The following is a 25,591-nucleotide window of genomic DNA, read 5'->3' as shown; positions in this document are numbered from 1 at the left end:
GTGCATATTTCGTTAAACAATTGCTCATTTGCATAGTAAAACCTTACATTTTAGAAAACTTGTAATAAAAAAAATGTTTGCAATTATCAATGTAATCAATCAACTGAGTAAGTAAGGCAATGACTATTAGTTATTTTTTTACCCTATTCACCTGCAGTGTCTCGCCTTAAATAATAATAATGCTTTCTGATGCAATCTTAGTTTTCATAACCGGTTCATTTTCAGAGTTCAAAGAGGTCATTTCTCTGTGTGTTTACGCAAACATTCATGGCAAGCTTACACAATATAAAACCTACATTTTCTTAGTCGCCAGAAAGCGAGCAGAACCGGCTTTGTTTGCGTTTAGGTCATTGCAGGCTCATGTTGCCCAGGGCTTTACTTCCTTGACATGACCATTTGTATTGGCAACCGAGCAACAGACATTCACTCACATATGCAAACTCTAAGCTTGATAAAATCTTTCATGTGCAATCCATCGTGGAATGCCTCAACAAATGTCAATTTTAAGAGAACCAAATGTTTTAAAATTTAGAAACAAGTTGAGTGTCAAGAGACAAAGCACTCATTGTACAGTAAACCTGATAAAAACATACCTCGACACAGCTGAAGACTTGTCTGCAGAGTTTGCTCGTTCCCATGGCTTCTTCACAGGATCTGAGAACATTTAAATAGTAGAATTCTATTAAATTCACCTTTGCCATCATAAACTGCAGGAATAAACTGCAATTGGAAATATACTAACAGAAAACAATTATTTTTTAATTGTAATGTTGTTGTAAACAGCACTGGTAAGCATTAGAGACTTCTTATAGAAATATAAAAGAACTTACCAACTTCAAATTTTAGAATGGTAATTTATATAATTAAAGCCTGTTTCTGCCACTGAAATTTTTGACTTCTCACAGTTTTTTTTTTTTTCACAAATTGACTTTTTTTTTTCATCTCAGAATTGTGAGATTTTTCACAAGAGTTTATAAAGCCAGAATTGCAAGATATAAACTCGCAAATCTGACTTTTTCTCAATTGCGAGATGTAAAATAGCAAATCAGACTTTTTTTTTCAGAATTGTGAGTTTATTACATTTTCTCAGAAATGTGTAATACAAACTCGCAATTCTGACTTTTTTCTTAGAATTGTGAGATGTTTCGCGCAAGTGAAAATAAAGTCAGAATAGTGAGATATAAAATCGCAAATCTGACTTTTGCGTGACATAAATCCAGAATTGCAAGATACAAACTCAAAAATCTGACTTTTTTTTCTCAGAATTGCGAGATTAACCAGCAAATTAGACTTTCTTCTCAGAATTGTGAGATATAAAACCAGAATCACAATATATAAACTTCCAAATCAGGCTTTTTCTCAAAATTGCGAGATATAAACTAGCAAATCAGGCTTTTTTTTCTTAGAATTGCGAGATAAAAACTCTCAAATCTGACTTTTTCTCAATTGCGAGATATAAACTCACAAACCTGATTTTTTTTATCACAGAATTGTGAGTTTATATCAAGCAGTTGTGACTTTTTTTTCTTTCTCAGAATTGCCAGAGAAACTAGCAAACCAGATTTTTTCTTCTAAAGATATAAACTCCCAAATTAGGCTTTTTCTGAAAATTGCGAGAGATAAACTCATAAATCTGACATTTTTCTCAGAATTGCGTGACATAAAGCCAGAATTGCAATATATAAACTCGCAAATCTGACTTTTTTTTTATCTCAGAATTGAGATAAACTAGCAAATCTGTTTTTTTTCTTTTCAGAATTGTGAGTTTATATCACATTTTGTCAGAACTGTCTGATACAAAATTTGCAATTCTGACTTTTTTCTTAGATTTGTAAGAAATTTCTCGTAAGTGCGAGTTTTATAAAGTCAGAATTGTGAGATATAAACTTGCAAATCTGACTCTTTTTTTTTTTTCCTCAGAATTACGTGACAAAGCCAAAATTGCAAGATATAAACTGGCAAATCTGACTTTTTCTTTTTTTACAAGAATTGCAAAGCAGACATTTATTCTCAGAATTGTGAGATACAAAGCTAAAATTACAGGATATAAACTCCCAAATTGGAATTGCAAGATATAAGCTCACAAATTTGAATTTTTTTCCCCTCCGAATTACATGACATAAAGCCAGAATTGAAAGATCTGACTCTTTCTCAAAATTGAGATATAAACTCAAAAATCAGACTTTTTTTCCTGAGAATTGCAAGATATAAACTCGCAAATTTCACGTTTTTTTTTTCTCAGAATTGTGACAAAGCCATAATTGCAAGATCTGTTTCTTAAAACTTTTACTCAGAACTTCGAGAGAAAATAGCAAATCAGACTTTATAGAGTTTATATCATGCAATTCTTTTCTTTCTCAGAACTGTGATACTAATTAGCAATTCTGACTCGGGATTGCGAGATATAAGTTTGCAAATCAGACTTTTTTTCTCAAAATTTCAAGTTTATGTTAAGCAATTCTGATTTTCTGAAAAGTCTGAATTTCAGGTCTACATCTTGCTTTTCTAGGTTTACATCTTGCAATTCTGACTATAATTCGAGTGCGAGTTTATATCTTACAGGTCTGAGAAAAAAAGTGTGAGAAGTCGCAGTTACCTTTGAAATTTTATTCAGTGGCGAAAACAGCTTTCATAGTATATACAGTGTACATTCATGAATAAACAAAAACATGATTTTGTAATAAAAGAAACACCACCTGAGTTTTGTCCACGAGAAGATGATGAAGGGGATCCATTAGACTCCTCCTGCAAGAAACCGATATCAATCTGTTATGATATGATCAAACACAAATACGCAATCAGTGCGTTTTTTCAAATACTGTGTAAAAGTCATACATTTTGACCGTCTTCTGGTTTCTCTGAGGCCTTCCTCCTACAGAATGATCATATTTAACAATCAAAGTTTGTATTACCACAAGTCACGGATCATTAGTTATGGAAAACAAAAACAGACATATAAACAATATAAATGGTTCTGACCTTCGTGCTAAAAGGGCATTCATCTCCTGCATGAGACCTTCTCCACCTCCTCCGCTGCCTCCACTGCCTCCACTGGAGCGATTGGCATCATTCTTGCTACTACTGCTTTCCTCTGGCTAGAAAAGATAAAACATGAAATAATCAGGCAGCAAGATACTATTATTGAACTTCAAGCAATAAAAAAAAAAGAAATATGTGAAACATGTTGAGGTTTGAGAAAGATAAGTGCCACTCACCCGCTGCACTTTTCGCAGCTTGGCACCAGCTAGAGCTGCAGCCAAACCTGACGGAGCAGCACCTCCACCAGCCGGCAGTGGAGGCGGGGTAGGAGGGGGCCCTGTGGCGGGTGGTGGCGGCCCGGGCGGGGGAGGCCCAGGAGGGGGCGGAGGGGCCGGTGGACCCGCCATGCATGCTGAGGTAGGGGGGTGAACAGGAGGGGTGGATGAGAGCATGGAGGGATGACCTGGTGGAAGAGGAGGACCTGCTGGAAGAAAGGAAAGAATCACTGCTGTATTCTAGTGCTTAAAGGGACAGTTCACCCAAAAATGAAAATTCTGTTATTAATTACTACATTTTTGGGCTTTGAACGTGTCAGTTGCGTTGCTGTCTATGCAGGGTCAGAAAGCTCTTGGATTTCATCAACATAACTTAACTTGTGTTCTGAAGATGAACGAAGGTCTTACAGGTTTGGAACGACATGAGGGTGAGTAATTAATGACTGAATTTAAATTTTTCCCTTTAATTACAAATGCACTGAAATACAATACACTGCAATGGGGAACATTTGTATGCAAGCTTGTTTCTGCCACTGAATAAAAAACAAAAAAGGTCATTCTGACTTTTTATCTTACAATTCCGACATATCATTTCTTACAATTGTGGATTTACATGTCACAATTCTGACGTTTTTTCTCACAATTGTGATATAACTTTGCAATTACAAGTCATAAAGTCAAAATTGTAAGTTTACATCTTGCAATTTTGACTATTTCTCGCAGTTTTTGAGCAAAATGTCGCAATTGTAAGATAAGTTGCAATTATTTTTTTTATTCTATGACAAAAACAAACTCATACATTTATGTTGACTTAAAGGTGAAGTTGCGCATCACTAGCAAAATTGTAGAAAACTAAACTGCAAATGGGCAAAATCAACCTACAAACACGCTCCACAGTAAGATTAGTACTTTCGAATGTTTTATTTGTGTCAGTACTTCCAAAAGAATGACAATTTTTAATTTTCAGTCATTTTTTCTCAAAATTACGTGATGTATAAACTTACAAATCTGACTTTTTCTCAAAATTGTGGGATACAAACTCACAAATCTGACTTTTTCTTCACAGAATTGCAAGTTTATATCACACAATTCAGACTTTTTTCTTAAAATTTTGAGATATTTTTTGCAAGCGTGCTTATAAAGTCAGAATTGCGAGATAAAAACTTGTTAATCTGACCTTTTTTCTCAGAATTGCGTGACATAAAGGCAGAATTGCAAGATATTAACTCGCAAATCGGACTTTTTCCTCAAAATTGAGAGATATAAACTAGCAAATCTGACTGTTTTCTCAGAGTTGCAAGATATAAATGAGCAAATCTGACTTTTTTTTCAAAATGGCAAGTTATAAATTAAAAATTGTGATTTACATCTTGCAATTCTTAATTTTTTTTTGCAATTGCAGATTTATATTGTGCAATTCTGACTTTATAACTCGCAATTCTGAGCAAAAAGTTGCACGTTTGCAAGCTTCAATACATTAGTGTTGAAATTTTGTGCATCACTAGCAAAATTGTAGGAAGCAAAATTGCAAATGGGAAAATCAGCCTACAAATAGGCTTTTTTCCCCCTGCTGTCTCAGTGATGTTAGTATTTTCAAATTTATTATTTGCGTTATTACTTCCAAAAGAATGACAAATTTGTATTTTTAGTCTTTTTTTCCCCAGAAATAATATTGACATTTTTAATTAAATTAAGTTTTCTTTATCAATGTGTTTGTTGTTTATTTAGACACATTAAAATGTCACAGAAAAGAAATTTTTTTATTCTACAAAAGACTTAAAATAAATGCTGGACTGTCTGTTGATCAAAGAATCCTGAAAAAAAAAAAAAGTATTACGATTTCCAAAACAATGTTATACAGTACAACTGTTTTTGATCAAATGAATGCAGCCTTTGGGGAGACTTCTTTAAAATGACTTTTTGATTAAAAATAAGTACCGACCCCAAACATTTGCACGGTATTGTATATTTTTTCTATATGAAAATAATTTCATAAATTTACAAACAAACTTTTGGTTTGTAGTTTTCACCACATTCTTATTGATGCCTCCGAGGTGTATTTGCAAATTTGACAAAACCTCATCCATGTCAGCCAGCTAGATAATATCTTGGAGTCAAATCATCAGAATTTGCATAACACTACATCACAGAAAACCAAGCGTTTAAATGTGCAAAGTAGATACACAAGATCAATGAACGTTCAATGGAGCAACAAAAAGAACAAGCGACACTGGTCTGTCAAGTGGCTCAAAACTGGTCACACTGGTCCTGGATCAGCTCTGCTTACAGTTGCATCTACACCAGTCAACATTTTTGAACAGAAAGATTTTTTATGTTTTTTAAAGAAGTCTCATCTGCTCACCAAGCCTGCACTTGTTTGATCCAAAGTACAGCAAAAACAGCAAAACTTTGAAATATTTTTCCCATTTAAAATAACTGTTTTCTATTTAAATATATTTTTAAAATGTAATTTATTCCTGTGATCAAAGCTAAATTTTCAGCATCATTACTCCACATGATCACATGATCCTTCAGAAATCATTCTAATATGTTGATTTGCTGTTCGAGAAACATTTATTATTATCAATATTTAAAACAGTTGAGTACAATTTTTCAAGATTATTTGATGAACATAAAAATCCAAAGATCAGCATTTATTTGAAATAAAATGTTAGAAATGAATACTTTTATTTAGTAAAGATGCTTTAAATTGATCAAAAGTGATGATAAAGACATTTATAAAGTTACAAAAGATTTACTTCTGATCTTTCTATTCATCAAAGAAACCTGAAACAATTCTACTCAGCTGTTTTCAACATCATCATAATAATAAATGTTTTCTGAGCAGAAAATCAGAATATTACAACGATTTTTGAAGGATCATGTGACTAGAGTAATGATGCTAAAAACTGAGCTTTGAAATCACACAAATAAATAACATTTTAAAATATATTCAAATAGAAAACAGTTCTTTTAAGTAGTAAAAATATTTAAAAATTGTACTGTTTTTGCTGTACTTTAAATAAAATAAATGCAGGCTTGATGAGCAGAAGAGACTTCTTAAAAACATAAAAAATTTTACTTTTCAAAACCTTTTGATTGGTAGTGTAGCCTACATAGTTATGTGATAATTTTAACTTAGAAAAAAAGCTCAAACACTGCAAAAAATGCTTTTCTCACTTTTTTTTATCTTGTTTCCAGCCAAAATATTTCAAAATTCTTAAATCAAGGAGGATTTTCTAGACAAGTAAAAATTATTTTCTTGTTTTCAGAAAAAAACAAGTCAAAAATTAAGTGAGCTTTTGCTTAGAAAAAGCAAAATAATCTGCCAATAGGGTAAGCAAAAAAAAATCTTATTTCAAACAGAAAACAAGATTATTATTCCTACCCCATTGGCAGATTATTTTGCTTGTTTCAAGCAAAAACCCACCTAATTTTGACTTGTTTTTTCTGAAAACAAGACAATAATTTTTACTCATCTAAAAAATCCTTTTTGATTTAAGAATTTTTAGACATTTTGACTGGAAACAAGACAAAAGTAAGAAAAGCATTTTTTTTTTGTAGTGAATGAAACATTGGGGTGAGTTCAAGGTATGACAAATCACCTTTGTGCAAACATGCATGCATCAATGCGATGTATGAATGTTTACTTTACAATCTTAAATCATTCTTCCTCTACCCAGAACAAAGAAGCTAAGGCAGCTGCCGTTTGTTGCGAATGAGCTGCTGTGATTTTGTTCTACAAGAGACAAAAGTCAACAGCCTCGTTGACAATACTTGCGGACAAGTATTTGCATATGGTTTCAGTACAAAGACCGTAATGTTCTCTCAGACAGCGTTTGAGATCAAAAATAATCAGTGCTTCTCCACTGAAGTCTTTTAGTGGTGGGCAAGATGGGGCAGAAATACTTACTGCTGGACGCTGTGGCGTTTTGATAAACAGGCGAGGGAGAAGTCTTGGGCGTTGCCCTCTCACACAGAGCAGAGTGAGAGGTGGGTGTGGTGTTGAAAGGGGGCGTGGCCTGGTATAGCTGCTGCTGGTGGAGGGCGGGGCCTTGGACGGGCTGGCCAATGAAAGGGGGCAGGGGGCAAGACGATTCTTGTATGGGAAAGTGTGGGTGCAACGGAACTCCAGAGGTGACTTGCGCAGGAGGGTTTTGGTACGGGCAGTACTCCTCTGGCGGGCCACCGGACGACTGTTGGTGGTGTGTTACAGGCTCCAAGTGGGATGTGTTAGGAGCTTTTGGGCCGTTGTTTAGAGGCAGCAAAGGGAGGGCGACAGGCAGGGCGGGTTGTTTGACCGGCACCGCCATTATAACGGGTGGCGATGCCGTGGGTAACGGGGCGTACATGTGGGTGGAGGACCATGTGGCATGTTTGGGGTCCTGATGGGCCGTCGGAGGGGAAAGAGGGATTTGCTTGATGTTGCGAGGCGGAGGGGTGACACCCGGCTGCACGGGGGAGAAAGCGGAAGCCAGAGAGGTGGAAAGCTGGGAAAGCTGCTGTGCCTTTTTTTGAGGGGAGTCCACAGTGCGGTAGCCGCTCTCTCGTTCCTGGGAGGAAGAGGAGGCGTGGGAGGAAGGCTGCATGGGGTTAAGGTGAGCATAGGAAGGGGGAAGAGTGTTAGCCCGATACTGTCTGAGGTCATGCAGAGTGGTTTCGGACTGAGAGGCAGATGCTGATACTTTAAACTGAAGGGTGGAGACTGAGAAACAGAGAAAAAGACAAACACAAATGACAAACGAAAAGAGAGAAACGTGGCAGTGATAAAAATCAAGCATCAACGCGTACGAAGAAACTTAAAAAGATGAGATGTGAGCAAAATATAGCATTTTTAAAGCAAGTTGTATGCATTGCAAACAGGCGAATCTCACAAAAACATCTACAGTTGAGGTCAAAAGTTTATATACACCAATTATTTTACCAACATATGAGGGGATCATACAAAAGGCATTTTATTTTTTATTTAGTACTGACCTGAATAAGATATTTAACATAAAAGACGTTCACATATGGATAATAATAGTTTATTATTATCATATAATAATAGACTGTGTGATTTTGAGATCCATCTTTTCACACTGAGGACAACTGAGGGACTCATATGCAACTATTACAAAAGGTTCAAACGCTTGCTGATGCTCCAAAAGGAAAAAACATGTATTAAGAGACAGGGGTGAAAACTTTTGAACAGAATGAAGATGTGTACATTTTTCTTATTTTGCCTAAACTTCATATTTTTTTTATTTAGTACTGCCCTTGAGAAGCTACAGAAGATACTTACATGTTTCCCAGAAGACAAAATAAGTTACATTTACCCTGATCTTCAAATGCCAAAAGTTTTCACCCCCTGGCTCTAAATAGATCGTGTTTCCTTCTAAAGCAACAGTGAGCATTTGAACCTTCTGTAATAGTCCCTCAGCTATCCTCAGTGTGAAAAGATGGATCTCAAAATCATATAGTTAATGTTGAAAAGGGGTTCAAATATACAAAAATGTTGAAAAATCAAAGAATTTGTGGGACCTAAAGGATTTTTCTGAAGAACAGCGGCCAGTTTAACTATTCAAGACAAACAAGGGACATGAACAACTATCACAAAACAACAAAAAGGTAATAGCACAGTATTAAGAATCAAGGGACTCATAAACAACTATTACAAAAAAAAAAAAAAAAAAAAAAAAACAGCTGTGGATCATTCAGATAACAACACAGTATTAAGAATCAAGTGTGTGTAAACTTTTGAATAGGGTAATTTTTATAAATTCAGCTATTATTTTCTCTTGTAAACTATATGTTAACATCTTTTATGTGAAATATCTTATTCAGGTCAGTTCTAAATAAAAAATAACATGCATTTTGTATGATCCCTCTTATTTTGATAAAATGATTAACATTTTGCAGATTTTGCAAGGTGTATGTAAACTTTTGACTGCAACTGTAGGTCAGTTTTCAGTAAAACAGAAATGGAGAAATCAAGTTAAGCGTATTTAAACATAAAAAAAATCTTAGTGTACTAAAACAGGCTTAACATTTTTTTTTCTGTCTTTTAGTTTGGGGATGAAATAGCTTGAAATTGCATGTTTCATGAGATTCACCAAAACAGAACTCACAAATGCTGTTTATGGCATTTGAAAGACGACCGTCTTGGCTGAAGCAGGGGCGGAAACAGAAAGAGAGCATGTGTGTGTATGACAGAGGATGGGCAGCATGTGCTGTTTGGACTAGGGATCTGTTCTGTGGCCAGGGAATTTGATATTCCTCCGTGTTAACGCTTCTCCAAGCAGACAATGAAGTCTGCAGGGTTACTCTGTGGGTGGCTTAATGAGTGTGTGTGTTTGTGTATCTTTTAATTGCACGGTGTGCAGTCTCATATCATATTCCACAGAGGTGTGGTATCTTTAGTCTACCTGCAGAGCCAGATGTTCGCCGTTCCCTTTCCATCTGCATCTGATGCTGGTCCATCATTTGCCTAGAAACAAATGTTAACTCTTTTAAAAATAATGTGAGGCAAAGTGAAATCCAAACACTCTCAATCCCCCGTATGATGTGGCACAAAGATAAGCTCACTGGAGAGTAAACAATCATGTGTGTTCAGTTCACACATTGTTCTGTTCAGCTCTGTGGGTTTTACAATGCATCAGCAAAGTGCAGCTTTTCATCTGACCACTAGAGGGCACAACCCAATCTACAGTAAACTTGTATTATGATGTTCTCAAACTTAATGATAAAGAATCTGACCCTGGACCACAAAACCAGTCATAAGGGTACATTTTCTGAAATTAAAAAATAAGCTTTCCATTGATGCATGGTTTGTAAGGATAGGACAATATTTGAAAATCAGAAATCTGAGGGTGCAAAAAAAATATAAATACTGAGAAAATCGCCTTTAAAGTTGTCCAAATTTAGTTCTTAGCAATGCATAATACTAATCAAAAAATAAGCTTTGATATATTTACAGTAAGAAACTTACAAAATATCTTCATGGAACAACATCTTTACTTAATATCCTAATGATTTTTGGCCTAAAGGTAATTATTTTGACCCATAAAATGTATTTTTGGCTATTGCTATATATACCCATTTTGTAGTCCAGGGTCATAAATATGTGAAGTTATTAAAAAATAATGTGAAAAACTAAACACTATACTTTCTGATCTGTAATGTTAAAAATTAAGTAAGTTCAGAAATTGTTTTGAACTGGTTTCCCAAACACAATCTGCTATTGGTTGGGCAAAGAGATAGTCCCGCCCCCAAACTCATGCCATTGGTTGAGTCACTGTTGCTGTGGGTTGCTTAAACAGGACTATTTTGAAGGTACCACACATTTGACTTTAAAAAGAGAGCATATGCTGTAATTCAGGCCAGTGTCCAATGTTTGAAAGCTTGATTAACATTTGACAGATGTCTCAGAAAAAGCAAGTGTCTTTAGAGACAGTTCGCACCTCCTCTGAGCCTCGCCATCATCTGTCACCGGTCCGTTCTGACGATGTGCTCCTGGACCTGAAGAAACAGAAAATATTTGCACCTCGTAATTTAAATATTGTATTTAATTGCTAAATGTGTGTCTGATTGCTTTAAAGGAGAAGTTCACTTCCAGAGTACAAAAAAAAAAAAATGCTGATATTTTACTCATCCCAATGTCATCCAAGATGTTCAAGTCTTTCTGTCTTTAGTCGCAAAGAAATTAAGGTTTTTGAGAAAAACATTCTCTATATAATGGACTTTAATGGGGATCAACGGGTTGAAGGTCCAAATTTCAGTTTCAATGCAGCTTCAAAGGGCTCTAAACTATCCCAGCCGAAGAATTAGGGTCTTATCTAGCAAAACGATCAGTCATTTTGCAAAAAAATACAATTTAATATACTTTTTAAAGGGGTCATCGGATGCCCATTTTCCACAAGTTCATATGATTCTTTAGGGTCTTAATGAAAAGTCTCTAATGTACTTTGGTTAAAAAATCTCAATAGTAGTGTAGTGTAAAAAAACACCCTTTTACCTTGTCAAAGTCAGCTCTGCAAAATATCAGCTCATTTTATTGCATGGGCCCTTTAAATGCAAATGAGTTCTGCTCGCCCCGCCCCTCTCTGCTGAGGGATTAGGAGCTGTAATGTTTACTTTAGCTATATTTAGCCGTGTTTATCGGTGAAACTTGCCAACAAGCAAATTATCAAGAAAGGCCATTTGCAAAGATGCATAAAAAACCCTTCTACTCACGGGAGTAAATCCAACAACAGAACACCTCAGTCACTCAATTAGAGTCTTCCTCTGCACCTGAGTCGACACAATAGCGATCGCATTCGGACTGTTTCAGCTCGGTGAGGGCGGGTCTAAGGTAAGACGCTCATGTTAATCAACTGTGTTTCGTCACAACGATTTTAAAAAGGGGATATTATTTTTAAAGATTAAAAAAATACCACTGGGTGTAATTTTTATCATTGTAGGGTGGTTGTGTACACAAACTGCCAACACACATTAATGTGCAAACAACATGTAAAAGTTAGTTTTGCATCCGATGATCCCTTTAACAACAAATCTCATATATTACGTAGTCATGTTGGAAAGGTCATGCGTGGTTAGTTCTTCGTCTGTGTATTTTGGGTTAAATAGGTAGGGTATGGCTGGAGTTTCTGTTTGACCACCCCTTTAAAGTAAATACATTAGGTAAAAGCGTTTCCGATTACAAAAAGTTTGAGAATGTCTGTAAATAAGAAATACTGAGAATTTGTGAGAATGAGTTTGAAAGACAAAAGCTTTTCAATAATACATGGTTAAATAACTTACTGAGGGATAATTCAAATCAAAATGAACGTGTTCATCAGTAGTTGATGCAATGTTAAAACACTTCCTAAACCTGAAATTGGTCAAATGCTGTGTCATCACCTGACTAATACTAGTTTATTTGTGAATGTCCACAAAACTGGACTTAAGTGTATATAAGCGGTATATTATTTTAAAAAGGAAAATGTAAAAGATGAAAAAGAGGAATTAGAGAGAATCCATAAATAATGAATAATTGATTACTATTGTGTGAATAATATGTAATCATATAATCCATAAAAAGTACATGTAGTCTGAGATTTTTTAATGTAATTTACTGTAATTACAAGTACTTAATTTTTGGAATCTGATTATGTAATTCAGATTAGTTGTAATCAGTCACTACCCAGTTTGTGACCTTTCCAATGTGACTATGTAATGCGTGAAGCTGAGCTAGTGCAAGACGAGCATTTGTGGTTAAAAAGTATATCAATTTTTATTATTTAAAAAAATGAATGATCATTTCGCTAGATAATACTCTTATTTCTCGGCTGGGATTGTGTAGAGCCCTTTGAAGCTGCATTGAAACTGCAATTTGACTCTTCAACCTATTGATCCCCACTGAAATCCACTAAATGGAGAAAAATCCTGGAAATTTTTTTTACAAAACCTTAATTTCTTTGCAAATGAAGACAGAAAAACATGAACATCTTGGATGACATGTCTGACATGGCTTGTACTCTTAATATATAGTATAATTTGGAAAATAAAACACTTGACACTGGTCGATACAAATCATATTGCAACTGAATTGATATTTAATACAGTATAGTTCGTGTTTTCTTTTAGCTCACATACTTTTGCTTGTGATTGTCACAAATCAGACCTAATCTAACTACCCAGTGGGAAAGTGATGTTGAAAAGACATCAAACTGACGTCACAAAAACAGATCAAATATGCAAATCAAACTGACGTCAAAAATGTGACATGACATTGATTTGATATAAATTGAATTGCCCTACATAAATATTAAACCAATTTCAGTGTGGGGTTAACTTCATATTTTCACCCAGTTAAAAGAAATTGGCATCAAAACTGAACTTAAAATAGGGTGACCATAAAAATGTAAAAATGAAAAAAGTTTTCAAAAAAGAGGACACAGGACATGGAGAGGGAGGGAGGGTCCTAGTTTTGGTATCATTATATGTCATTTTCATACCGAAAATGCCAAAACTAATATTTTACAGTCACCGTTCAGCAGATTAAGCATAAACACAGCTAAAAAGTTTCCGACCACAGTGGCCATCCTTTACAAAACTAATATCATCAAACACAGGTATTTCAAGCATTTCATTAAAATGGAATTTATGCAATATTTCAAACCTTTAATGCACAGGAGAAAATCAACCCACCACAATAGTTTACAAATCAGCCCAATTCCATGAAAAAATGCAGACTTGGCAACCAGGTAGAATGCAAAATGTTTCAATACAAGCAATTTAGTCAAATGGACTTTATATAATATTTCAAACCTTTAAAGGGATAGTTCAACCAAAAATGAAAATTTGATGTTTATCTGTTTACCCCCAGGGCATCCAAGATGTAGGTGACTTTGTTTCCTCAGCAGAACACAAACGAAGATTTTTAACGAAAACCGGTGCAGTCTGCCAGCCAAATAATGTGAGTGGATGGGCACCACACCTTTAAAAGTCAACAAAAACATGCACAGACAAATCCAAATTACACCCTGCAACTCGTGACGATACATTGATGTCTTAAGACACGAAACGATCAGTTTTTGTGAGAAACTGAACAGTATTTATAAATCATTTTTTACCTTTGATACACAGCCACGTCCATCTGTCCTGAGCACGAGTTTAGCATCAGGCTCGTTACATGTGCACGTGCTCTGGCGTAGAATACACAAACACCGTAAGGGGAAATCAGTGAAAAGTTTGCGCAAGCAAACATAATCTTTTAGCTTTAAATCGGTTTAAACAATCAGAATAAGCGAAAGTAATTACCATTTTGAATAGCCGCTGTACCCACAATCTCTGTGCACTGTGTAAACAATGAGTGTTGTATTCATGCGACAGATCGCTTCCGGTGTTTGCGTATTCTAAGCCAGAGCGTGTTCACATGTAACGTGCCTGATGCTAAACTCGTGCTCAGGACAGATGGACGTGGCTGTGTATCAAAGGTAAAAAATGATATAAAAATCTTCGTTTGTGTTCTCTGAGGAAACAAGTCACCTACATCTTGGATGCCCTGGGGGTAAGCAGATAAACATCAAATTTTCATTTTTGGGTGAACTATCCCTTTAACGCATAGGAGAAAATCAACCCGCCACAACAGTTTACAAATCAGCCCAATTTCATGAAAAAAAATGCAGATTTGGCAACCCTACATCCAACGCAAGCTGCATCCAAAGCGATTTAAATACTTATTAAATGCATATTGATAGCAACTGATGCGCAAAAATGTTTGCAGGAGATTAAGAAAACCCACACAAAGCTTTAATACAAAAATGCACATTATGAATGCCGACTGTAGAAAGCAAAAGCCGAATTCCGGACATTTTAGGCGATTTAGAAATCCTGGCCGGACACATTTTTTTTTAAGTCCAAAAAGAGGCATGAACACTACATAAAATGATGTTACAGCATCTTGTTACATCAAGTCTTGATTCATATGTGACCATGGACCACAAAACCAGTCGTAAGGGTAAATGTATTCTATTGAGGTATGGTTTGTTAGGATAGGATAATATTTGGCTGAGATACAACTCTTTTAAAATCTTGAATCTGAGGGTGCAAAAAATTCTAAAAGTTGAAAAAAAAAGTTGTCCTAATGAATGCATATTAGTTTTGATATATTTACAGTAGAAAATGTACGAAATGTTTTCATGGAACATGATCTTTACTTACTACTCTAATGATTTTTGGCATAAAATAAAAATTGATCATTTTGACCGATACAATGTATTTTTGGCTATTGCTACAAATATACCCATGCTACTTATGACTGGTTTTGTGGTTCAGGGTCACATAATTGACGTCGAATCGATATCAAGGATGAATGAATGAGTTTGATTGGACATATGGCCTTTGAAAACAACAACACGACATACATAAAGCATTTTCTTCTCCTAAACACATTATCAAACTATTAGAGTGCAATAAATCCAGCATGAGACCAAACATATTTCGTGCCCTCATACCCGACACCTAATTACTAGTAGATTTAGCCCACTGGTTCGTAAGCCGCCATAATCGTTCTGTTGAACTTGTTATAGGGTGTGAAGAAGCTCTGCTAATAATGGTAAACATGGCTCTCAGGTTACTGTGATGATGACTATTTACGTCATATGACATTCAGGGACTCAGTATGGGGCATGAAAGCTCAGGGGAGGAAGGAAGGCCCTTCTGTTGAGAGAAAGACCCTTAGCGTGGGCATATCTAATGTGGTTGATTATCTTTGGTTGCTAGGCGCCATCAAACATAATTGAGTTTGGAATGTCAAAATCTATCTACTGTGAAATTTAAGGTGGCAAAATAATGAGCTGTTCAGATGGAATGGTGGAGTATGCAAAAACTGTATTGTCTTCTAAAGGCCTGTTCATACCAAGGACAATGACTACAGCTATAAAGGTTTATAGTTTGAGTTGTAATAATCATACTAATTCTTTGAGAGTAGAAAAGTCCACATCAAAACTATAACAACACAAAGAAATGATATAGTTTCTTAATGTTTTTCTATTAAGATGATAAAAATATTGACAGCCAATTAGAATCCACGTTTAAAGAGCTTGAGCATTTAAATCTGCATATAACACACTTATAAGGAACAAAACATTAACATGCATTGGTGTGGGTGACTATATTATCATTATACACCACCAGTCAAAAGTTTTTGAACAGTATTTGGATCATTCTAATATGCTGATTTGCTTTTTAAGAAACATTTTTTATTGTTATTATTATCAATATTTAAAACAGTTTTTTTCAGGATTCTTTGATAAATAGAATCCAAAGATTAAGAGCTTTTGTAACATTATACACTATACCATTCAAAAGCTTGGAGTCAGTAAATATACATTTATTTCTTTTTGGGAAAGAAATGATGAAAAATTAATACTTTATTCAGCAAGGATGCTTTAAATTGTCAAAAGTGATGATAAAGACACTTATAATGTTAAAAATATTTCTATTTCAGGTAAATGCTGTTCTTCTAAACTTTCAATTTATCAAAGAGACCTGAAAAAAATTCTACTCAAATTCTAATAATAATAATAAATGTTTTTTGATTTCAGAAGGATCATGTGACTGAAGTAATGATGCTAAAAATGCAGGAATAAATTACATTTTAAAATATATTCAAATAAAAATTGTTATTTTAAATAATAAAAATATTAAAAACATTTTACTGTACTTCTGATCAAATAAATGCAGGCTACAGGTGGAGCTGGGGAGGTGGAGGGTTTCAGAGGAACTCAAGTGAATTCTAACCAGCCATTTAAATGTAAAGCAGCAAGCTCATTGGCTGCATTTTCAACATGAACCAATCAGTTGTGCCAAGTAGTTTAAGACTATGAATATGAGAATTTCATGCAGAACTTGGCTTGTATTAACAGTATCTTCTTAATTACAGGATTGAATTCTACTTAATATTTGCAGATGAAATTCACAGCGATATTGCAACATTGTTTGATTGTGTTTTAGAACCAATCTTAAAATCTCAATGTTGATTTCTAAGTATTTTGCTAACTACATGTTAAACATGTTATCTCAACACTGGAACAACAACTGACAATATTTCAACCACGTTTCAACATTGAAGGTCGAATATCTTCCATCTGAGACAAAACAAACAATAATAAGCGATAAAAAGCACCAGCGGATGTCCTGAAATAACAAAACGCTGTGGCAGACCTGATGAGGCTTGAAAGAAGCAAGAAACTTTAGGCAGGACTGTCGAATATCAAAAATAGCACAAACTCCTCAACATTGCAAGGAATTCTTGTTATATAATAATTACTAAATAAAGTTCTACTTATTAATAAGTCAGGGAGTAGCGTATGCAGTTTCTTTGAATGGTTATTGCGGATTGACTGAATATGCATGATAAATGAGAGAGCTCAAAGCCCTTTGCATTAGCAGTTGTCAGCAAGCTCTGGATCCAAACAAGCCGCAGATGAAGCAGATGACAGGTGGGATTCGTCTTCCACATTTAATGATTAAACGATCCGTGTCCTCAAGGTGATTACGGGAGCTGTAGTCTCACTGAATTTAATGCCAGTATGCAGCGTCACATCTTAAAATACCTTTAATGACTTCAAAAACATCACTCAATTCATCACAAGATCCACATTGCTGTCATAACTCACAGCGTAATAAAACCTGGCCTATATACAAAGAGGAAAAGCTTTACGACTGTACATGCATGCTGTTTCTCCATCTAAGTGGGAAAACAGATCGGCACAAAAAATCTGAATAATTGCAGCAGGACTGAATATCAAGTCCCTCAAGCAACAGGAATGGGAATATGTTCATACGTCACATGAAAGCAGCATTTCACACAGTGTCGCAAACGTGCAATCCACCTGAGGTCCTGTCTGCAGCAGATGGTCCCAAATCATCTGTCCCTATTATAACAGACATCATACAACTACTGTAAAACTTGAAATTTAAATGAAACATCACATAATTCACAAGTCAAAAGTTTATATACAACTTAATTATTTTACCAAAATAAGAGGGATTACACAAAATGCATGTTATTTGATTCCTAATACTGTGTTTTTACCTGAATGATCCACAGCTGTGTTTTTTTTTTTTTGTTTGTTTAGTGATAATTCTTCATGAGTTTATTGTTTGTCCTGAACAGTTAAACTGACAGAAAATTTTACATCTCTTCATTCCGTTCAAAAGTTTTCACACCCCTGGCTCTTAATGCATTGTGTTTCCTTCTGAAGCATTAGTGCATATGAGTTGCATATGAGTCCCTCAGTTGTCCTCAGTGTGAAAAGATGGGTCTAAAAATCATACAGTCATTGTTGGAAAGGATTCAAATACACAAAATGCTAAAATCCAAAGAATCTGTGGGACCTGAAGTAATTTTCTGAAGAACAGCAGGCAGTTTAACTGTTCAGGACAAACAAAGGACTCATGAACAACTATCACTAAACAAAAAAACAACAGCTGTGGATCATTCAGGCAAAAACACAGCATTAAGAAGTGTATGTAAACTTTTGAACAGGGTCAAAAGTTATCTATCTTACCTACATATCTTATTCAGGTCAGTACTAAATAAAAAATAACATGCATTTTGCATGGTCCCTCTTATTTTGGTAAAATAATTAACATTTTGCAGTTTCCCAGTGTTGCCACGTCTGCGGTTTTCTCGCTGGGCTACTTTAACACAGTTGCAGCGGGTTGTTTTTCATATCCGTGGGTCGAAGCAACCCCAATAATGTAATATTCAGCCCCTGGAATGATAAAAGCATGTATTTTTTCCCTGGAACACGATTTTTTGAGTAGCAATTGGGTGGGTTTTGTTGTGACAACCTGGCAACCCTGCAGTTTCTGCAAGGTGTATGTATTTTGACTTTAACTGTACATTTCACACTAGGCTACGTGAAAAACCTCAAGTAACGCATAGATAAATCAGTCAACATAAGACCTCAGTAAACAAACCAACAGTAGAAAAATAAGAGAATCCAGCTTAGAATAAAACAGATATACAATTTTACTGACTGAGTTTGCAGTCTTAAAGCATGAGACTTAATCATTACAATACGAACTTGGCATTCTTATGATCTGGTTAAAAACATCAGGGAAAAAGGGGAAAATTTCCAACGGCTATTCAACAGAACTTTATGAAATGTCAATTTGCACACCATAAACCATTAATCCAAACTCTACTGAGCATTCTGGGTAATGCATAAGTGCTATTTGCTCCACTGGTGAAGCGAGACAATGCGCAAGTTTCTTTCCACTATAAGTTCAGACCAAGAAGTGCATGAAAGATCTTCTTTACAAATCTGTGTGCTCTGGATTAAACTCTAATGCTTGATATCAAAGCTGTGCACTTTGTAACCAGATGGCATAAAAAGCAATGATATTACTCCTGATCACATTATTTATTTCATAAACCCCTTGCAATAGCAACAAGCTGATAAATGGCTGCAGTTGGAGTGTATTAAAATGGCTGGTGGGACTGATGCTGAATAAAGTTAATGGATTCGTAGTTTTAAGTGCCTCTCAAGAGTCAAATCTGGAGCTCTGGATGTTATTGTGATTTATGGTTCAATGCCTAAAAAGCCTTGCAGGGGAAACACTAACTAAATATTACGAATGATTCGCTTTGGATAAGCTGTTGAAGTCATGTGCAGTCAATATTGACTGTTTTATGACGCACATACCATATCATTTGGTGGTTGCGTGCAGCAGCAGAGTCCCTTTGTACCAAATACACACACCCTGGTGATCATTGAGCTGAAATGATGATGTCTACTGAGATAACAAGAAGTGGAAACACAGATACAATCTGATTGGATGAGGGGACCCACTGGTCATTTGTTTGATAAACCTTGCCATTTTCCTTTATAACACACCACTTGCATAATACGAATCTGTAGTGTACTTTACAGTTCGAAAATGTTAACCTTAAAAATATTGTTTTTGACAGTGCAAAGATTGTCTTTGTTTGTGCACTTAACTGTTTTGTGCATTAGACCTAAGCACTAAGCATTGAATCACTTGAAGTGAACAAATAATTAAAACAACTTCAACCTTAAGTAATGCATACCAAGTCTGAAAGAATATTTTACCATGGTTTTTCACCAGAACTTTAGCTGCACTGTTGGCACATATATAGTACATTTATTTATTAGATTTTGATGTGGTTTTAATTAAATAATAATAAATAAGTAATAAATATGTGACCCTGTACCACACAAAAAAGTATCATGTGTATATTTGTAGCAATCGATTTCTCTTTTATGCCACAAATCAATAGGTTATTAAGTGAAGATCATGTTCCAAGAAGATATTTAGTAAATTTCCTACCCTAAATATATCAAAACCTAATTTTTGATTAGTAATATGCATTGCTAAGAACTTAATTTGGACAACTTGAAAGGCAATTTTCACAATGTTTTAATTTTTTTTGCACTTAAAGTTTCCAGATTTTCATTTTTATTTATAAATATTATATTTTTATTTACACATATATATTATAAACATATTTTTTTACAATGTTTTAGCACTGTCTTGACACTATATTTAAAAAAAAGCTATATTTTATATTTTATTTATGCCAACTGTCAAATTTACTATTAGTAATAAAATAATACTTCATACATCTTAATACCAACAACATTAACTACAACCTATTAATTTGTACTAATTAATATGATTGTTTTTGGTTTTATTATTATTATTTATTCTTTTCACTTTTTTTATACTTTATGGTGTCCAACTGAATTAATTTAAGACATTATACAAAAAATTGTTTACATATATTTATAAAATTTCTATAATATATTCACATTTTAATATTTGTGTGGTAACACACACACACACACACACACATATATATATATAAACTATTAATTTGTACTATTAATATTATTGTTTTTGTTTTTATTATTATAAATTATTATTTAATCGTTTTTATTTGTTTACACTTTATGTATACTTTATCTTCCAATTGAATTTATTTCATACATTATACAAATATTTTTTTATATATATTTATAATATTTCTATAATATATTCATTTTAATTGTCCACTTTTTCTTCTTTTACTTTCTTTTCAATAATTTATTTTTTCTTTTTGTGATAATAATGCCCTCCACCAACACAAAAAGAAACACATATGTAAAAACAATAACCAACAGGTACATAATTAGATGCTTATTAATTTCACTTTGATGCATCTGAATGCTATTTTTTTTCCAAACTTAAAATTTTGGTTGTTTTTGATAACACTTTACATTAAGGTTCATTAGTTAACATTAGTTAACTACATTAGCCAACAAACCAAGAATAAACAATACATCTACAGCTTTTATTAATCATAGTTAATGTTAAATTCAGCATTTACTAATGCAATATTAAAATCACAAGTTGTGTTTGTTAACATTGGTTAATGCACTGTGAACTAACATGAACAAACTAACAAAGATTAATAAATAGTGTAATAAATGCATTGTTCATTACATCAATACATTAATTGTTATTGTAATAAACTTTGTGTAAAGTGTTACCAATTTTTTATAGATAAAAAAAATCAAACGTATGCCAACTGTAAGTCAATTAATTGTGCACATTATTTAAATCCAGTTTAAAAATAAAATGACCAGTCCTACAATTATAATGTTATGTTTGACTAGAAATCTAAATCCATACAGCCATATCAGTCAAGCACTAATGATAACTGTTCAGAAATAGTCAAGCCAAATAAACCAGACCTCCCAAACCCGCACACGCCTCGTCACAAGCTTCTGACAGGCGCCTTGCCAAAAACCACAACCACATCCTCCATCAAAGACACCACAATGACCCATCCGAGGCATCACATCACATTATTAAAACATGCGACTGAATCCCCCAGCCCTTAACACTACTTACTGCTGAGCTTTATTACTGTGGAGCTGATCCGGCGGATTGGCCCCGGGGAAAACTCTGGTCCAAGCATGGCTCCAGGGCCTATCTATAATGGTGCGCTTTGAGCTCCACTACCAGGTGGGAACTGGCAATAACAGTCAGGACAGGTGAGTTCAGGCAGGTGAACAGCAGCTTCTCTCTTCTCTGCATGCTAAGGTGCGAGCAGCACTTCTAACAACCTTTCTAATCTGCCCGCCCCAAAAAGCAAGAAACATGCAACGCCCGTGGCATGAGACTGTTCGGCTCCATGGATATTTTAACCAGGGCTGAGCACCAATGGCAGAAGACCCCCCCACATACATCTTATAAGTAGCAGCAGCCTGAAACCAGAGAGGCCCATGTGCTGTTCTTAAATAAGAGTTACACTACACTTCCCGCGTATTAGACCCAAACAACAATATTTTCAGTGTGAACTTACTGTTTTTGCATTAGTACAGTTGGGGTCAAAAGTTTACATACACCTTGCAGAATCTGCTAAATGTGAATTATTTTAGCAAAATGCATGTTATTTTTTATTTAATACTGACCTGAATAAGATATTTCACATAAAAGACATTTACATCTAGTCCACAAGAGAAAATAATTGTTGAATTTATAAAAACCACCCCATTCAAAAGTTTACACACTCTTGATTCTTGATACTGTGTTTTTTGTTTAGTGATAGATGTTAATGAGTTCCTTGTTAGTCCAGAACAGACCTTCAGGTTTTTCAGCATTTTTGTGCGTTTGAACCCTGTCCAACAATGACTGTATGATTTTGAGATCACTGATGCTTCAGAAGGAAAAAAAATGATGCATTAAGAGCCAGGGGGTGAAAACTTTTTGAATTTAAAGATCAGGGTATTTTAATTTATTTTGTCTTCTGGGAAACATGTAAGGAGGGCAGTACTAAATGAATAAATATGATATTTAGGCAAAATAAGCAAAATGTTCTGTTCAAAACTTTATACCCCTGGCTCTTATTGCATCGTTTTTCCTTCTGAAGCATCAGTGAGTGTTTGATCCTTCTGTAATAGTTGCATATGAGTCCCTCAGTTGTCCTCAGTGTGAAAAGATGGATCTCAAAATCATACAGTCATTGTTGGAAAGGAATCAAATACACAAAAAATGCTGAAAAACCAGAATCCATGGGACCTGAAGGACTTTTCTGAAGAATAGCAGACAGTTTAACTGTTCAGGACAAACAAGGAACTCATGAACAACTATCACTAAACAAAAAAAGGTAACAACACAGTATTAAGAATCAAGTGTAGGTAAACTTTTAAACCGTGTCATTTTTATAAATTCAACTTTTATTTTCTCTTGTGGACTATATATAAACATCTTTTATGTGAAATATCTTATTCAGGTCGGTACTAAATAAAAAATAACATGCATTTTGTATGATGCCTCTTATTTTGGTAAATGATTGAACATTTAGCAGATTCTGCAAGGTATGTATGTAAACTTTTGACCTCAACTGCATGTATTAAGCTGAATTTTCAGCAGCTGTTACTCATCTTCAGTGTCACATGATCCTTCAGAAATCTTTCTAATATGCTGATTTGTCCTCCAGAAACATTGCTTATTATTATCAATGTTGAAAACAGTTGAGCTGCTTGATATTTTTGTAAAAACCATGATACATTTTTTTTTCAGGATTCTTTGATGAAGAAACATGTATTGTCGTCTTTCAATCAATTCATTCTTGATAAATAAAAATACAAATTTTAAAGCACATATTGTATAAATTTTTTTTACCCATGACAGAAGTTAAGTAGGTTTATATAGGTTGTCATCACTATTAAAGGGATAGTTCACCTAAAAATGAAAATTAGCCTACCCTATGATGTGTCATCCTAGGTGTATATGACTTTCTAATTTCATACGAATGTATGATCGGAGCTACATAAAAAAAAAAATGTCCTGGCTTTCAAGCTTTATAATGGCAGTAAATGGCTGTTGAGAATTCGAAGCCCAAAAAACTGCATCTATCCATCATAAAAAGTACTCCACATGACTTAAATAATAAAGGCCTTCTGAAGTAAATCAATGTGTTTGTGTATGAAAATATTCAAACATTATAAACCATAATCTCTAGCTTCCTCTAACTGTTGTATGCATATTCATAAGAGAGTAAGTAGTGTTCCAACAAAAGACGTAGGACGTAGGTGTAGCGTAAGTTCCAGTGAGAATATGCTAGTTTCAGCAAAGGATAACAACTCTCCTCTTGTATTATATCGAAATCCTCCAACATTTTTCTGTACAAATTCTCGTATTGTACTTGTCATTTGTGGCGGGTGTTTTCTTTTCCTCCCTCCACTGAGCTTCTGCATTCGTCACACCACTTTCTCGTAAACACGTATACAACAAACACATTGATTCACTTCAGAAGGCCTTTATTAACTCCTGGAGCCGTGTGGAGTACTTTTTATGATGGATGGATGCACTTTATTGAACTTCAAAATCTCAACACCCATTCACTGCCATTATAAAGCTTGTAAGCCAGGACATTTTTTAATATAACTTCAATTGTATTTGTTTAAAAGAAGAAAGTCATATACGCCTAGGATGGCTTGGTAATCATGATTTTTGGGTGAACTATCCTTTTAATGATTCCCAAAGACTTTCAAACCCATGGTCATGCATCTGAAATAAACCCACAATAGGAAGTTGGCAGAGGTAAGAAAAATACAATTAAGTTGTCCGGTAAATTACCTGCATCCTGAGAGCTCAGGACATTGAGCGCAAACAGCATGGCAGTGGAGAAGGTGGTGGCCTCCTCTTTGCTGGCAAAGTTCAGCCCGTAAACTTGCCGCGCATCACGCCACTGGTGGAAAGTTGGCGTGGCTTGGTTGTATTTCAGACCTTTCACAATGGAGTAGTTTATAACGACCTGGAAGAATGGCGACATGTGGTTATGTATCTGCATCTGTGACATTTTCCCTGTAATCAACCTATTTCAAATGCTCTTCATAGGAAAACTTTCTCAGGTCAATTAAACATATAAATGGCATTTTGGGAAACCACAAAACAGAAACACATTTCAGATTTTAACATATAGCATAACACAGAACTGAATGTTTGTTGGACGGGACTGTGAAACTTAAGCACACACTGTGTACAGTATAATCATATCACACAGTGTCTACTCTCTGTTTTGTTGTACCATGTTCGTATCTCACCTGCTGGTCCTGCAGTTTGACTCCCACCACACGGAAGCTGTTGTTGACAGTGTTGTGGTAGATGTTGATGCGGCTGAAGCCCTGCTGGCCCGGTTTGACTGGCACCCATTTTTTGCTGGTGTCATCATAGATCATCACAGAGGCTCGGGCTTGACATATGCTCTGTTCACTGGGAGGAAGAAACAGGAAAAGCTAAAGATTCACTCTGTTCAACAACAAAACCCACACTGATAAATTACAATATGGGACGATGAAAAACAGATGTCAGACTTGCAATAAAAATAATGCTGCAACATGACTCTGCAACCATTTCTGTGCATGTGTGTGTGTGTTTTAGTTACAATTCCTGTAAGTACGGATGCGGCAAAGTGAAAATTCTAGGCCGAAGCCAAACAAAATTACACACTGGGCCGAAGGCCGATTACCAAACACGTTTTTTCGCTTAAATTTTTTTCACCATTGCATAATTTAAATAGCCAATATTTGCTTTTTAGTTTTGTCTTGCTTTTCAAAGAAAAAAATCGACTACAAAACAACAATTTAAAACTATTTATTTAACACTGAACATTTTTAACATTCTAGTAGACATTATAGCCTACCAACAAAGCACAACTTAACTTAAAATTAAGTTAGTAAAATAATATTCTTTGGCCATTTTTAAGACCCCTTTCTTGAATCAGGCATGTGATTTTAATGTACAAATAAATGCAGCCTTGCTGAGCAAAGGAAAATGTTATGTATTAA

General features: G+C 34.9%; 1 protein-coding gene across 6 annotated transcripts in view; it reads right to left on the bottom strand.

The window, feature by feature from the left end:
• evla (Enah/Vasp-like a) overlaps nucleotides 1–25,591 on the bottom strand; it is a 58,974-nt gene that overhangs the window by 1,856 nt on the left and 31,527 nt on the right. For 2 of the 6 annotated variants that reach the window (XM_073827059.1, XM_073827058.1), the window contains exons 2-11: nucleotides 24,848–25,016; nucleotides 24,381–24,558; nucleotides 10,697–10,754; nucleotides 9,662–9,723; nucleotides 7,168–7,959; nucleotides 3,216–3,463; nucleotides 2,980–3,095; nucleotides 2,836–2,872; nucleotides 2,697–2,745; nucleotides 594–654 (exon numbers count right to left, since the gene is read on the bottom strand). In XM_073827059.1, coding sequence (XP_073683160.1) covers nucleotides 594–654; nucleotides 2,697–2,745; nucleotides 2,836–2,872; nucleotides 2,980–3,095; nucleotides 3,216–3,463; nucleotides 7,168–7,959; nucleotides 9,662–9,723; nucleotides 10,697–10,754; nucleotides 24,381–24,558; nucleotides 24,848–25,016 — 1,770 coding nt within the window. Of the gene's footprint in view, nucleotides 1–593; nucleotides 655–2,696; nucleotides 2,746–2,835; nucleotides 2,873–2,979; nucleotides 3,096–3,215; nucleotides 3,464–7,167; nucleotides 7,960–9,661; nucleotides 9,724–10,696; nucleotides 10,755–21,647; nucleotides 21,884–24,380; nucleotides 24,559–24,847; nucleotides 25,017–25,591 lie in introns of those variants that run through there. The other 4 variants (XM_073827061.1, XM_073827062.1, XM_073827060.1 and 1 more) reach the window with 4 other exon arrangements.

The sequence above is a fragment of the Garra rufa genome, chromosome 21 (assembly GCF_049309525.1).
Source record: "Garra rufa chromosome 21, GarRuf1.0, whole genome shotgun sequence".
Lineage (NCBI taxonomy): Eukaryota > Metazoa > Chordata > Actinopteri > Cypriniformes > Cyprinidae > Garra > Garra rufa.
Note: the sequence above shows the minus strand (reverse complement) of the source record. Positions and strands in the feature narration are given on the sequence as shown.